This window comes from Cercospora kikuchii (assembly GCF_019650295.1).
Source record: "Cercospora kikuchii DNA, contig_00004, whole genome shotgun sequence".
Taxonomy (NCBI): domain Eukaryota; kingdom Fungi; phylum Ascomycota; class Dothideomycetes; order Mycosphaerellales; family Mycosphaerellaceae; genus Cercospora; species Cercospora kikuchii.
The window spans coordinates 1,971,063-1,986,028 of NW_025408585.1; the positions used below are offsets into that span (position 1 = coordinate 1,971,063).

Sequence of the window (14,966 nt, forward strand, 5' to 3'; positions counted from 1 at the left end):
GGATAGTCCCCACGATTGACGAGCCTGACGGCCGCTGGACTGGTCGTCCATAAGATACCCATAGCTCCGAAGCATTGCCTTTTTCGTCGCTCCCAGACAGCGACGAGCACCAAATGCTCACACTTCCGGTGCATCAGAAGCAAGGCAGCGTGCAAAAATGGGCACGTCGCTAACTTGGCAATAGCTGGTGTCTCTGATTGAACATATGCGAGAAAGCGTGTCACGAGACTGTGCGTCTCCGAACACAACAAGGACAGCATGGCACTATGTAGGCCGCTTGTCCATGCACAACTGCACAGACAGCAGCAGAATGCAGCAGAATGCAGCTTCAAGATTTCCTCTGTGTGACATGTTCACGGCTTTGTCTCCTATTTCATTGCCGCTTCTCTGCCTCCAAACCTGCAATGGTAATCTTCGCGCCTGAGGACCAGCGGTACGAGCGATATCAGAATCGCCAGTGGTGTTTCTTCTCTAGCATAAGAGTGATCTGCATACTCAAAAATCAGATGCGAAAAGCACGTCTCTCTCTGCAGAGGTGAGAGGTTTCTCAGGCCCCGAGGTGAGGTGCGGCGAGAAATGTGCAGTAAGGGACTGTCAGAGATGCGACGCTCTCCCGGCTCCTTCGCCTGCTGATGTGCATACCTTGACGACTGCCGATGGCACGGAAAGAGAGCTGCGTTCGGAGTCGGCCCAGCGTGTCTTTCACATGCAAGTGCATTACTCACCCTGCAACCAAATACGGACCTCAGCCGGCACTTAGAAGGATCGCGAGGACCGTAGACCGTCTTGAGCATGGCATAGTGGAGCTTACGCCAGCTAGGTGGGCCAGCTGTAGCTTGCGAGCAATCATTGATCATTCTGCAGCATCCGATAACCATGTGCTGGTGGGGACGCTGCAAATTGTGTGACCATTGTGTGTTTTCCCTTCTTTTCTTGCATCTCTCTTGACCATTGCGCACGAAGTTTGTTCTCCAGCTCCATCACATCCAGCAAGTGCTCTTGATGGCAAACCCGTACAGAGGAGCGAGTGGATCGTTTTGGGAGCATTACGCTCAGGGTCGTCCCTTATTACCAGAGAGCATCCTCCAACGGATATGGGAATATCATATCAGCAACGGCGGAAGTTTCGAGGTCGTACACGAGCCTGGCGCGGGCATCGGTCTGCACACAGAGCGCTTAGCTGAGAAGTTCCAACACATTATCGTCTCGGACACGGAAAGGAGCAGTCTGGACATTGCTACAACGCGTTTAAGAGGATTGAAGAATGCCGAGTATCGTCTGGCGAAGTTGGAGAATGCTGCACGGCTCCCAAGGGCAGGCATTGATATGGTCATGGCCATCGACATGACTCAGTTCACCGAGACAGACAAGATGCTTGAAGCCGTACATCGACAACTCAAACCGGGAGGGACGTTCGCGGCAATCCTTGTCGGTCCGTCGAAAGTGGATGAACCAGCGGCGCAAAATATCTGGAAGCGTATATGGTGGAGTAGTTTAGAGGCAGTGACGCAGACCAGCGTTGGAGGGAAATACCGCGATCATCCGTGGCTGGAGAGATTCGTGAACGGTCTGGACACGATTCCTTTACCCGGACACATGTTCGAAGCAGGCGCTGTTCGTATCCACATCAACACGGCGGGAGACTGGCACGACGAAGTCTTGCCGCCAGGGCTCCAATTCGACAAAACCCCTTCCCATACAAACCAGAACGACCATGTGCTTCATATCGAGGAAAATGAGAGCTTGCGATTCACAACGGACATATCCGGACTCCGGGAGCAATTGGCAGCAATGTCACCCTCTGGCCTGAGTACGAAGATCGAGAGGTCTCTGGAAGAACTAGACCGTTCCTTGAACGGCCGAAAAGTGTCAGGGCACTTTCTGGTGCAATGCTTATTGGCGACAAAGCGTCGCTAGTTCGACTTACGGTGGATCTGGCGTTGTAAAATTCAGGCAGAAGTCCGCAAGCGTGGAGCTCAATTGACGAACCGATCGACAACACAACAAAGTCCGGCGCTGTGGATGCGTCGTCGCTATCACAACTCTGCATCAGTGCTCTGCAACACGTGCGTAACGTATAGTTTTGATTGGTTAAAATGAAGAGATAGTGTCTCGCGATGTTTGTGATATTGTGCTGGTGTAGATCGAGTACGGGCAGCTCATATATCTAGCCATCTGTCTCCTTGTAACGGTGACATCGCTTCTTGCCATCGGGAGCTATGCTCTGCCGACATTGGACTTCATTCATATCAGCCCGAAGATCAGCCGTAAGGAGGTCTGGGTTGTGTGCTTCACCCTGATACAAGATGTGAGCCATTCGAAAAGTGCAAACATCAGCGTTGATAGGCGTCAGAGCCACTCGACACGGCACCAACATGCCAGAATCCAGCTAGAACGGATCTCGGTAAGACAACACAGTTGGACAGACCGTCGTGAGAGCGCGGGGAGCGTAGGAAACTGGTCTGTAATTATTCACTGTAGTCTCTGGCATGGAATCATGTCTGCTCACATGCTATCAGAATTTCGCACCCTCGAGAATCGGCCTCGCTGCTTCAGTCCGCCACCAGCTGACACCTTCTTTGCCTGGAAACTCATATTCCTCCATACTATCGGCCTTCATTTCTACAGAGTACCCAGGCTCCGTAGGCGTGGTGTAGTAGCCATCCTTGATGACCGATGGGTGAAGGAAGTGCTCGTGAAGGTGGTCGACGTATTCCAAAACTGATAGCTTGCCCGAGACGACGACATAGTCGATCGTGCTCAGATGTTGGGTATACTCTGGCAGGCCAACACCACCAGAGTGAGGGACGATAGGCACGCCATACTTCTTTGCAATTAAAAGCACAGCTAGCACTTCGTTCACTCCTCCCATCCTGCAAGCATCGATCTGACACACGTCAATGGCACCTTGGACGATGAGCTGCTTGAAGATGACTCGGTTTTGGCACATTTCTCCGGTTGCAACACCGATTCCAAGGGGCTTCAATGCTTCGCGAATCGCCTTGTGGCCGAAGACATCATCTGGGCTTGTAGGCTCCTCGATGAACCACGGCTTAAATTCGGCAAGCTGTTGCATGTATTCGATAGCCTCCGGGACCGACCACACCTGGTTCGCATCTACCATGAGGACATTGCCCTTGTCGTAGCCGATGACGTCCCTGGCAATTCGAAGTCTCTGTCGATCTTGCTCAATACTTGTCCCGACTTTGAGCTTGAAGTGCTTGTATCCTTGAGCCACAGTTTCGTGCAACAGAGCTTTCATCTTGTCCTCGCCGTATCCGAGCCAACCTGCACTGGTGGTATATGCAGGCACAGCACGATTCTGCTCTGCTTCCTTCATTCTCTGTGCCTTGCCAACTTCCAGCTCTTTCAGCATTTGTACAGCTTCTTCTGGTGTGATGGCGTCTGTGATATAGCGGAAGTCGATACATTTCACGAACTCCTCAGGTGTCATCTCTGAGACTATTCTCCAGACTGGCTTGCCCAGCTTCTTTGCCCAAAGGTCCCAGATTGCGTTTACCAGCGCTCCCAATGCGAGATGAATGACGCCTTTCTCTGGTCCGATCCATCTCAGGTGGGAGTCTGAAGTGAGGTATCTCCATGTCTTGCCCCAATCTGCTACAAGGTCTTCCAACTTCTTGCCCTTTACTCGTTCTGACAGAGCACTGATTGCCTGGCATACGATCTCGTTGCCTCGCCCGATGGTGAAGGTCATGCCTGAAACAGATCAATACCCCCACACTACGATCCTGCTTTTGGTTTCGTGCTTACCATGCCCAGTGTATTCAGAGTCTGTATGCAGGATGCAGTATGCCGAAGAGTAATCGCCAGCAGCGTTCATAGCATCGCTGCCAGTCTTGTCGAGAGATGTTGGAAAGCGAACATCTCTCGTTGTGATGCTGGTAATTGTGACCATCTTGCACGTCAGCTGTTCTTTAGATGCGTAGATACAAACAAAAGAAGAGAAGAGAGTTTGGAGTGAAGTTCAAGAGTCACCGTCACTTTGGACCGGATCATCAGGTACCGTTCTGCAGCAGGTAAGCAGCATACAAGCAATGCCGCGCCATGCGAAGCCATCGGCTCCAATTTTCGACCTCCAACAGCATTCGAGACCCCCACTAGCCCTGTGGAGGGGTCAGCCATTGGGTGTTGTCGGGAGAAAGATGCCCCAAACAGAGGAGCAGTTGCCGACGTGAAGTCAGTTTGGGGCCACGATGAGATCAGCCTAAACAGCTCCGGTCTCGGCATGAACGAGCATCTCCTTGGACAGTACAACCTGGGAGCTTGAACAACATTGAACTTCACCACCGTGTCGCTCGTAACCTGTACTGACCTCGTATCTCTGTAGGTGAAGAACATGTGATCACAAGCGGAGCCCAAATTACTTTTTGCGAAGCTGGAAAGCAAAGCGAGCTCCTGCGATCCGCCCAGCTTCCCGGGTTTCAGTAGGCTCGTCTTGCATCACAGCTAGACATTTTTATGCTCAAAGGAATATCTGTGCTGCCAACGGTAAGTAGATGTAAGAAAGCGCCTCACGACTTGGCAATCACAGCCAGTATGACAGAATCGATGTCGTCATGACGGAGAGTTGCGCTTGCGAGAAAGAGCAATTACAACCGGCTTTCTAGACACACTTCCACGACCAGTATCTTCGTCTTCTCAAGAACCACAGTAGGGCAGATCGCTCGGACATCCAGATCACCAGGAGAAGATGGCGCCTCTCTACACGAAACCGAAGTTTCTCATCGGAATCGCCAACCTTTTCGCAACTGGAGGAGCGACATTATACCTCAAGAACAAGATCGAATACAGCTTAGAAGAGAACGAAGCCCGGTCAGATGAGATTGAGGGAACGCTCAGGGGCCATATTGGATTGATTCACGAGGCACACGACCGAATAGAAAAGAAGCTTGGAACTGCAGGTATAGGAGCAGGAGGATTGGAGAATAGGGATATTTATGATCAGAGAGGGCGGGACGACAAGAAGGACGATAAGGACAAGAAGTAGGGACATCGACAGCGCCAAATGGCAACTGCCTGCCTAGCAGGAATCCTGAAGCCGTCCGATTGGCCTGGAGACATTGCCCTCGGGTTGCGGAACTTCAAGAGTATACACAGAACGCTCTCCATGCGGAGTAGTCCTCCCAATCTGGATACAGCGGCAGACCCAAGAGACACCACAATTGTGCCTGGTCAAGAATTTTGGCTAGTCATCGAAACCCTGGCGTACAGCTGAGTTAGGCAACTTGACGGCGCTTTTGAGTGGCTCATAACGTGCAGTCTGGCTGCACGTCACGTCCAGGCTCTTAGTACGTGCCTGGCAAAATGCGAAATTCGACTAGACACGTAGAAGTAGCACAGCGGCACCCAAGCGTAGTGGACCTACTCCGGGCTTTAGTAGAGCACAATCTCTGCAAGATGTTATTTCCCAGAGCAGATGGATTTACGATTGCGGTGTCTTGCACCCTTGCAAGAGCTCTCCAGGCGTTGCATTGCGAATCTCTGACTTTACGACAGCGGTTACGCCGCCTCTGTCCAGCTCTTGTTTGAGCCCTCCAAAGAGACGCGATTCATATACAGCATGACCGATTGTTCGCCTCAATATTCAACCAATCAATGGTTGCAATGACCTGGCTGTAAGTTTAGCCGTCCGGCGCCGAACAACTACGAAACCCGATCCTAATGTTGCATAGCAATGGTCTAGTGGTATGATTGTCGCTTCGGGTTTCTCCCGCAGAGTTTCTCTGCTCGATTGTGACAGGCCCCGGGTTCGAATCCCGGTTGAGTGAGTACTGTCGTGCGTGACCGTCCTGCTAGTACATGCACTAATCCTTGAAAAGGCCCTCTATGAGTTCTTCATACTTGCTTTTTTACCCCTCTTGCCATTTTTTTTATGTCTTTGTATGTCTGTCACACATACAAGGGATGCATCTTGTATTGTCCAGCTGGATCAGATGTGTGGCGGTGTGGTGAAGGAGAAGACTTCATGTTGATACCATGTGTAAACTCTTTCTTTGTGCAGTGCGAGGTAAGTTCGACCGCGCACCTTCCTCTTTCTGGGACTTGGCAAACATAGAATCGGCATCTCACCATATTGAGTTGACGACTGCATGTTTGTCTGTCCCTACGCCTGATTAGAAAGACCAAGCTCTGGTGTCAATGCTCAAACTGTTTGCTTAGTTCCGATGAAAATTGCAACTTCATTCAATTTCCTCATCGAATTTGATGGAGTTCAGTATCAGAGACTCTCGTGGCGGGAGGGCCAAGATCTGACGTTCTGAACGATGGAGCTTTGAGGCTGTAAGATGTGAATCTGCTTAGTCTCAGGTTGTGCCAAACTCACGCCACCTCCGACTGGAGAGATGTCTACGTTAAGCGTCAGAGCGCTGTCAAGTATCGCAATGAAGAACTCGTGCCCAGGGTTGAGAAAGGAGACCGGTGTGTAACGAGGAGGGGGAAAGTGCGTGTCAGGTCTCAAAAAGCACTCCTTTCTGTGGAGTATTTCATCGTATACTGCTGCAAATAAACAAACCAAAGGGGTATCTGCCATACAAGCCATCATCCCTCGTCCAATGCATACACTCATAAACCATATCCTTCCCATCTACTTCCCTTAGTAACGCTTCGCCATGCCTCGATGTAACCCATCAAACGCCGCTGTAAACAATCTCAAACGTCGCCTTCTCGCATCGATCGCAGACAGCGTTGGGAGGATAGAAGTTGCCGCTCTTGCTGCTCTGCATGACCGGTGCTGCAAACATGGTGTCATGTCGCTTCCGTACCACATTCAGCGCACACCCAGCGAGATCTAGCTCACGATTCTTGAAGGCCGTCTCGCTGACGGCCTGAGCAACAGCGAACTCATCACAAAGACAATATTGCTCCTCGGTGCACTTCTTCTTCTGCTTGCCGGTCTTCTCCGTTTTCACTTCGATGGTGGTAGAGCCGTCTGGACCGCGCCGCATTGCGTACACGACATGAGCCATTGAAAGCGTCCTCGGAAGCGCATTGAATCGGAGTTCCACAGAGGTCAGGAAGCCTGCAACATCCGCTCGCGGCTTCCAGCTCAGAATATTCGGCGGACTTAACATGCTAAGGTCAGCGAACATGCTGCATGCATTCCGCTCGAAGATGAATCGATTTGTTCCATAGAAGATCGATAGGATCTCACGTCGCATCTGCTTGTTGACACTCGCTGCGAGTGGCTCTTGCGGAAAGCGGCGGATAACGGTCTTGCGATGTGGAGTCAACTTCTTGCAAGGCTGGATCCGGCGAAGCTGTGCTTCGACAGGATCCTTTCGCACAGCTAGCAAGTTCCAGATGGAGTTCCGTATTTCTGGAGGTAGGTTTAGTAGGCATAGTGGTGGCGACCGACGGACAAGTGCAGCACCGCTCTTTGCCGTGACACGGTAGATTACCTTCGTCCTCGGCGGTTTTGGGCGCAGTCTTGGCGACGATACCGCATTGGCGGCTCCGATAGATAGCTCCTTTCTGGAGCGTGGCTTCGAGTGCACCTTAGCAATGACCTTGTGAAGCGAGAACGATCCAAATCGTGGCCCTGGCCACTGCGGGCATGTCGAAGGCAGACTGAAACCAAACCGCCGAAAACCTCCTTCTTCGCCAAAGTTCAGCGTGCCGAAATGGTAGACGAGATCGTTCAGGCTCGCCAAATAGTCTTTCGGATGTGTCAGAGCAACCAGTTGGTCGACCGCCGAATGTAGGACATAGTCAAGCTCGTTAATTTCTTCTCGCTCAAAGTCCTTGATCGACACGACTTCCATTGTGCGGCGGCTCTTGCGAGTGCGTGGCACCTTGGAAGGCAACTTCGTTTGGGGTCGGTGTCGAGTTGATGTCATCTGCTGGCACGTGCCAGTCGAACGACACCAAGGTGGCCGTCATGCGGGCAATCACCTCATTTCAGGCTCTTCGGTGTGAGCAAACTCAGGACAACGAGGGATCTGAAAGCGTGTTGTTGTGTGAAATCGGTGTGCGTGAGACGAAAGTGAAAGAGAGGTCCCAAAGAGAAAGCAACAGAGGTGGTGTAAGGCAGGCAGGCACGAGATGGTGTCTCGGCACTTCGGCTGCCTGCCGGTGCACGCGGTACAAACCCTATTCGTCTCCTTCACATTCGCATCTCACTTCTGCCTTCACGTCGCGCGCTTGTGGCTTCACTGGCGTGCATTTGTCAATACGAAAACAGTTAGAAATGCTGCGTTTGGCGTGCCGGAGCCTGAAAGACACGAATCGACTTAAGCCAACTCAGTGCCAGCTCACGTCAAAGTGAAACCTCTCCTATCAAACGATTGCAAGAAACGTGCTGACGGCTCAGTTCTACGCTTTGTTATTCATCTACCTTCCTTCTCAAATGCCATCTGAAAGCTTCAGTAAGCAAAGACACATTCAACGGCAGTAATGTCGAAGGTCAGAAATGCGTACCAGGCAAGACGACAGGTCGCGCTTCAGTGTCGACTGGTGGCGAGTCCGAAAGCATATGCAGAAGTGAGTACTCGTGGTTGGACTAGAGTAGCCATGAAATATTGGCGGTGACGTGTTGTACGGTTCAGTCACTCTTGAGGCTATTCACGACATTGTATGGCTCAGTCACTCTTGAGGCCACTCACTACGGAAGGTCGTGACGAACTATACTGACTGCGAGATACAAATTTCCAAGATTCACCTCAACTGATTGACACAACACACGCACACTCGAGCTGACCAGGGTAGCACTCCGGCTAACGACAACAACATGCGGTACAATCGCTGCAGCAAGGACGAATTGGTGAAGTTCGCTGCCGATCGCGTCGTGCAGGTCAAATCTTCGAAACCGAACAAGGACCCATACAAACGTGATTATGTTGCTGCTCTTGTCGAAGCAGACAAGCAGGCGACTTTTCGGTTCAACGAACTTCCTCCAGGTAACTCGAAACTTCGCTGACTGCCACCTGTAGAACGCTAATCATCTCCACAGAGCTTCGCAACCTAGTATACGAAGAGCTTCTGACGCTTCAGGACTCATTCACCTGCTTCCCCCAGATTCTGCGTACCTGTCGACAGATCAACCAGGAGGCTACGGGCTTGCTCTACAATCTCAACTACATCGATGTCGTAATCAAAGGCTCGGCAGTGTTCGCACATGGTCGTCGCTGCGGACCGTATGTCCCGGCTCTTCTTCTTCGCATGATGAGACGAACGCCGGATGTACATTTGACAGGTTTGATTTGGCCAGAGTTCCTTCGTCGCGCTCGACATCTGCGCGTCCTCGTGCCGGAGGACACCTGGCGTGGCGTAGCTCCAGACCAGAGGACCGACTCTATCGGGAACATGTTGTATTCTCTTTGTCGCATGCTTCGTGAAGGCAATCATATTCGCCGTCTACGCATGGTGATGCAGCCCAGCCGGGGCAGTGCATTCGAGAGCATGCAAGCCATGTTCTACCCTTTTCGGCTGTTAGGAGACCTTTCGCTTGAGATAGTCGACAAATCCGGAACCTCGCTGGCCAATTTCTACACGGATCAAGATGCTAATATCGAGTTCCCGGGTCTCTGTGCACAAATGCAGCTTCTTTACCAATGTGTCTCGACAACGGCGGAACTCGCGGACAGCGCAGTCCCAGTCCGTTTCGCGCCATGGACACTCGCGAACAGTGCAGCTGCACTAACGACCGCCGCGTTTACGGCACTTGAATCGGTCGCCGAGGTATTGCAGGAAGCGGCGTCGATTATGCTAGAGTGGTCAAGGAGTGTCCACGGCAAGATGCCGCATTGGCTGCGTGCCTTTCACTTAGCTATCGTGCAGCTAAGAATTGCGATGGAGAACGGAAGCCTTTTACGCGCACATCTACAGCCGCACTTGATGTCAAGAGCATACCATTTGCTCTCCCTGGAAGTCGACTTGGCGAGCCAAGTATCGGCGTAAAATTGCTTATACTGGGAGCGCAGTCTCGACATTTCAAGCCTAATCAGCACCACGTCCGGAGCCATTTTTCATAGAGTCCATGTGTCTGGACGTGGAGACGAGCATCGAATTGGGTTAGTCTTCAGTCAGCTCAGCAAGAAGAGAAGATCTATTTTCGAAGCAGCGAGCAGAGGAATCAAGAGAATGCGGAACTTCTCGTTCAGATGCTGCGGCCAGGTACCGATCCTTTGTCCAGGGGTCGATCAACTCATCGGGTGTCTTATTCCAAATTTGCATGCATACGTGCAGTGTCAAGAATTGTGTTCCCATCGCTTTCTGTGTCTCAAGCCGCGCCGTAAAGCCAATTTGTCGTGACCAGGAGAAATTTCTTGAGTCACCTGGCGCCATGATAAACCAGGAGTCGATGCTGGATACAATATGTAGAACTTCAAGTGCGGTAGTACCAGCCAAATCGAACACGGCCAGCTTGAGTGGTGCCCATGGCCGATTGTATCCGACCACGAAAGCGAGATCGGGCAACCATTCGCTCTTATACGTGATAATGCCACATTCGCCTGACGACACAAAGACGTCTTCGCTTTGTAGCCATTTGTCCCGAGGAAAGCAGTCACCACGCTGTGGTAAAGGGAGATCCGTATTACCCTCGAATCTGAGTCTAATCCTTGGTGCCGATGAGGCAGCTTTGTTCTTATACCAGTCTCTCAGAAGTGCAGGAGCCGATGGCACCCTGTTCACGCTTTCTCGGGAGATAGTAACAGCGTTCTTCACATATCCCTGCTCCAATAGCGATTCTTCAGAGACGACACTCATGCGTGACAAATGCGTGGCAGAGCAAACTTTGCTGGAGCTTGCGGGAATGGAGTTGCCATTGAAATGAAGCTTGCTGACATGCGGGTAATCGTTATCAACCGCGATAGAGCAGCACTCATATAAGTCCTCTGCCAGGTCAACTTTATCGGCCTTCTGTCCTCGACGCCGCACCGTCAGCGCCAGAGGCCCTTTGCAATCTTTACTAAATGCGCAGTTCAGGATCGCGTGGTACGCGGTGGTCATCTTGCCGCACCTTACAAGCGGTAGGCGAAGTCTCAGGCCCAGATTCGTGAGTCCATACGCTTCCACCCAACCGTCCACGTCTTGATAGTGCTGTACAATCTCATTGTTCAACGCGTACTCGAACGAAAGCGGCGAGGGTGCCAGAAGCTGACTTGCAAGGTGCTTGTCGTTATGTTGTATGACATCGCTAGATGTATGCTCCCAAGCAAAGATGGAATGATCAGTCGATCGAAGGATTATCTCCTCCTGCAGTCGTCGAAAGGCCAGACGCCCTTCTCCATACAATAATGGCATATTCACCCCAAAGATGCCAAGCAGGCAATATGCTTCGTCCTCCAGCCGTGTAGTTCGGCGTTGCGAAGCCCAAGACATACGAGTAGCGACGCTAAATTCAGCAGGGCTTGCGCGACGACAGAGGACAGCGGCGCTGATGCCAGTCCTCTGCGCAATGCCCTCTGTCAAATCTTTGTTATCCCCTAAAATGCCGAGAGACACCCAGCTTGAGTTCAAAAATTCGAGACGGGTCGGAGCCAACAGTTCTTGTAAAGTCCAACCTCGATTGAACCAGTTACTGCGACAGATTGCCGCTATCATGCCTCCGCTTCCAGGCTGCTCGTCAACATCGGCAAGATACACTTTGCACACCTGCGCGTTGCGATAGTAGCGGAACATGGAATTTATGGCCTCCGAAAGCTCCGTGGGATCCTCTTTGTTGATGCAGCAAGTGTCTGCCCACGCGTAGCGGTGATTGATTCGGAACGGATCCGAACGATTTGCCTCGTTGCAAAACGCTTTGATCTTTTGGATGCCTGGTGTGTCGCCCTCGTGATTGCTCGAGAGCCAGTCCTTCCATTCTGAAAACGTGACTTCATTGCCTTGCCACGTGTGTGACAGGATAGCGTAGCTGGGGCATTCTTGCTCCGCAAATTGCTTCAACTCATATGTCTCGACATTGATTAGTCTCATGGTTCGTAGACTTGATATCTGTCCTTGAAATGCGTCCCACAAATGTTAGTCGAGTTGCATGTCAGCTTCGTAAAAGGGAAATGGATACCACAGCCGAATTGTGGGGCCATTGCAGCTGATGTTCAGCTGGATGATTCGAACCCTGATCGCCGGCAACTGGATGTCGACGACTTCTGATTGATGAGCTCAGCTCCGTCACATTATGTACTCACGGAGTGAGGATATCACTGAGCTCAACGTGCGTAGTGGAGCACGATGGGCCATCATGGTGTCAAACGAATGCGTCGTTCGGCGTGTAGAGCGTTGGACGGCCACGAGATGTCAATCATTCGGTTCCCATGAGCTCTGTAAACGTCCAAGTGGAATCTGTTGATGCCAGATGCGTGAGTGTAGGAAGAGAAATGTGCAGTGGTGAATGGCAGGTGCTGAAGGTGCCGGCAGGGGTCGGCAAACGGAGATTGCCGGCCACGAATTTGGGAGTTGGACTTGGAGCTGCAGCAAACTTCAGCGAGCTGCAACAACAACCTCTCGACTCGCCCGAGTCCATATCTTCGCGCGCCATCACCGATAGCAGCTGGATGAGTGCCTATCTAGGTCTCGCCACACTCTCTGCACGCTGATCGCAGCGCTTCGCCCACACCGATCTAACTCGTAGCCTCTCCTCGAATCGCCCGCGAAGTCCGCAGGATTGGCTAGTAAGAGCTCAGACAGCACAACACACGTGGTCAGCACAGCATGTCTGACCGTCGCATGCAGTCAGGACGTGACGATCGACGACGCGACCACCGACGTGATGAGGATCGCCGCGACAGTCGCCGCTCGCGCTCGCCACATCACCGCCGCCGCGATGGACCAGAGATAGACAGCTACTCTTCGAGCCGTGGCTACCGGGAGCGAGAGCGAGAAGAGCGCTACAACGGTGGAGGAGGAGGACGTGAGCGAGACGACAGAGACTGGAACAGAGATCGTGGATCTGCACGCCGAGATGCCAGACGCGACGACGGCGGTGGCCGACGCCGTGATGACCGCCGAGGAGGCGACCGCGAGGACTTGTTCGCTGACAGGCGCGGAGGTCGACGCGATGATCGCGACCACCGTGGAGGTCGAGGCCCCAGAGACGATGACAGGCGAGACCGAGGCCAAGATCGCGACGACATGAGACAGCTCGAGCGCCAGATGAAGCGCGAGAGTGCATCTCCTCCACCCAAGAAGCCACGAGAGCCGACTCCGGACTTGACTGACGTTGTCAACATCCTCGAGCGCAAGCGCCGTTTGACGCAATGGGACATCAAGCCTCCGGGATACGACAATGTAACCGCAGAGCAGGCTAAGCTGTCCGGCATGTTCCCACTTCCGGGCGCGCCTCGCCAACAGCCCATGGACCCAGCTAAATTACAGGCATTCATGAACCAGCCCGGTAACCAAGCAAGCAGCTCTGCCCTCAAGCCCTCCACAGCACGACAGTCTAAGCGTGTTCTGTTGTACAACATCCCAGCTTCTGCCACTGACGAAAGCATTGTTGACTTCTTCAACCTTCAGCTGAACGGGCTCAACGTCACTCGTGGTGTAGATCCTTGCATTTCTGCTCAGACCGCGAAAGACCACAGTTATTCGCTGGTTGAGTTCAAGACCCCAGAGGATGCTACTAATGCCATGGCTCTTGATGGTATTGTCATGGATCCAAACGCGATGGACACTAACGGAGACGCCAATGGCGCTTCCAAGGGCCTCCAAATCAAGCGACCCAAGGATTACATTGTGCCGAATGTCACCGACGATACGCAGCACGAGGCTGGACTGTTGTCTAACATTGTGCCGGACACACAGAACAAGATCTCCATCACTAACCTGCCTGCCTTTTTGGGTGAAGAGCAGATCCAGGAACTGCTCATGTCGTTTGGTGAGCTCAAGAACTTCATCCTTGTCAAGGATCAGTCCTCGGGCGAAAGCAGAGGTATCGCTTTCTGCGAGTACAAGGATTCGTCCGTCACCAAGACGGCCGTGGAGGCGCTCAATGGAATGGAGCTCGGAGATGTCGCTATGCGTGTGAAGCTTGCCAGTATTGGTATTCAGCAAGTCAGCAGCGAGATGAGTGTCAACGCCATGAGCATGATGGCCGGTGCGAAATCGAGCGAGTCGGACAATGGACGTGTGCTCGCCTTGATGAACATGATCACGCCCGAGGAACTAATGGATCCTGATGATGCAGATGGTAAGAGTTTACTAACCTCCAACACAGCTCTGCATCCACTAACAACAATGCTACAGAAATTCTCGAAGATGTCAAGGAAGAGTGTGCCAAGTATGGTCCACTACTCGAGGTCAAGATGCCACGCCCTACTGGTGGCTCTCGCCAAAGCAACGGAGTTGGCAAGATCTACCTCAAGTACGAGGCTCCGGAGCACGCAGCAAAGGCTTTGGCTGCATTGGCAGGCCGCAAGTTCGCCGATCGCACGGTCGTCGTGACCTACTTCGGTGAAGAATACTTCGACGTCAACGCTTGGTAAGTCCACACCCAATAGAGTCGCTTCTCTTTCGATGCGAGCGGCAGCATGGCAAAGGCGTCGGCATTGCGACGGTAGCGAGCAGGATATTTCGATGGATGAGGCGGAAGCGAGAAGGTTCAAGCATGGCCGCGAAAAGTAAATGCGTTCGCAAGATTGAGAAATTGCTCTGCCGCGAGCAGAAGAACATTGAGACTGCTGTACCATAGTGTGAGCGCTGCGGCGCGGAGGAGTGCACAAAGGATCAAAAGCGGAATGGCCGCCACATCGGATTACGCTCAGGTTGCGTTGCAACACATGCGATTATCACGATGTTGAATGCAATGCACATGATATGCTGGTGCCTGACCTGAAACTTGCCGTGCCTGAACTATCTTTGTCTGCGCCCAAAAGCGGCGGCGTTGCAACTCAGCCACTCCTCGAACGTCGACACGATCGCCTGCGACAGATCGCTCCCTGATCGGCGCCGTAGCTCTCCACCAACATTTCCCACCTCACTTCCTCCTTGTGCCCGCTTCCTGTTTCGTA

General features: G+C 52.4%; 7 protein-coding genes across 7 annotated transcripts; 4 read left to right on the forward strand and 3 right to left on the reverse strand.

The window, feature by feature from the left end:
* Positions 1–1,002: 1,002 nt before the first annotated feature.
* CKM354_000700900 (uncharacterized protein) lies at positions 1,003–1,917 on the forward strand (the record flags this gene model as incomplete). The annotated part of the gene is made up of 1 exon (XM_044802348.1): positions 1,003–1,917. One exon carries the CDS (start codon positions 1,003–1,005, stop codon positions 1,915–1,917), a length of 915 nt encoding a protein of 304 aa, XP_044658283.1.
* A 598-nt stretch (positions 1,918–2,515) lies between these two features.
* Positions 2,516–3,916, reverse strand: CKM354_000701000 (uncharacterized protein; the record flags this gene model as incomplete). Its single annotated transcript, XM_044802349.1, has 2 exons — positions 2,516–3,717; positions 3,772–3,916. 2 exons carry the CDS (start codon positions 3,914–3,916, stop codon positions 2,516–2,518), a joined length of 1,347 nt encoding a protein of 448 aa, XP_044658284.1.
* A 795-nt stretch (positions 3,917–4,711) lies between these two features.
* CKM354_000701100 (uncharacterized protein) lies at positions 4,712–5,008 on the forward strand (the record flags this gene model as incomplete). Its single annotated transcript, XM_044802350.1, has 1 exon — positions 4,712–5,008. One exon carries the CDS (start codon positions 4,712–4,714, stop codon positions 5,006–5,008), a length of 297 nt encoding a protein of 98 aa, XP_044658285.1.
* Positions 5,009–6,647: 1,639 nt separating this feature from the next.
* On the reverse strand, positions 6,648–7,856 carry CKM354_000701200 (uncharacterized protein; the record flags this gene model as incomplete). Its single annotated transcript, XM_044802351.1, has 1 exon — positions 6,648–7,856. The coding sequence occupies one exon, from the start codon at positions 7,854–7,856 to the stop codon at positions 6,648–6,650; it is 1,209 nt and encodes a 402-aa protein (XP_044658286.1).
* An 890-nt stretch (positions 7,857–8,746) lies between these two features.
* CKM354_000701300 (uncharacterized protein) lies at positions 8,747–9,915 on the forward strand (the record flags this gene model as incomplete). Its single annotated transcript, XM_044802352.1, has 2 exons — positions 8,747–8,915; positions 8,969–9,915. 2 exons carry the CDS (start codon positions 8,747–8,749, stop codon positions 9,913–9,915), a joined length of 1,116 nt encoding a protein of 371 aa, XP_044658287.1.
* A 114-nt stretch (positions 9,916–10,029) lies between these two features.
* On the reverse strand, positions 10,030–11,934 carry CKM354_000701400 (uncharacterized protein; the record flags this gene model as incomplete). The annotated part of the gene is made up of 1 exon (XM_044802353.1): positions 10,030–11,934. One exon carries the CDS (start codon positions 11,932–11,934, stop codon positions 10,030–10,032), a length of 1,905 nt encoding a protein of 634 aa, XP_044658288.1.
* Positions 11,935–12,669: 735 nt separating this feature from the next.
* On the forward strand, positions 12,670–14,441 carry CKM354_000701500 (uncharacterized protein; the record flags this gene model as incomplete). The annotated part of the gene is made up of 2 exons (XM_044802354.1): positions 12,670–14,146; positions 14,203–14,441. The coding sequence occupies 2 exons, from the start codon at positions 12,670–12,672 to the stop codon at positions 14,439–14,441; spliced, it is 1,716 nt and encodes a 571-aa protein (XP_044658289.1).
* Between the last annotated feature and the right edge of the window lie 525 nt (positions 14,442–14,966).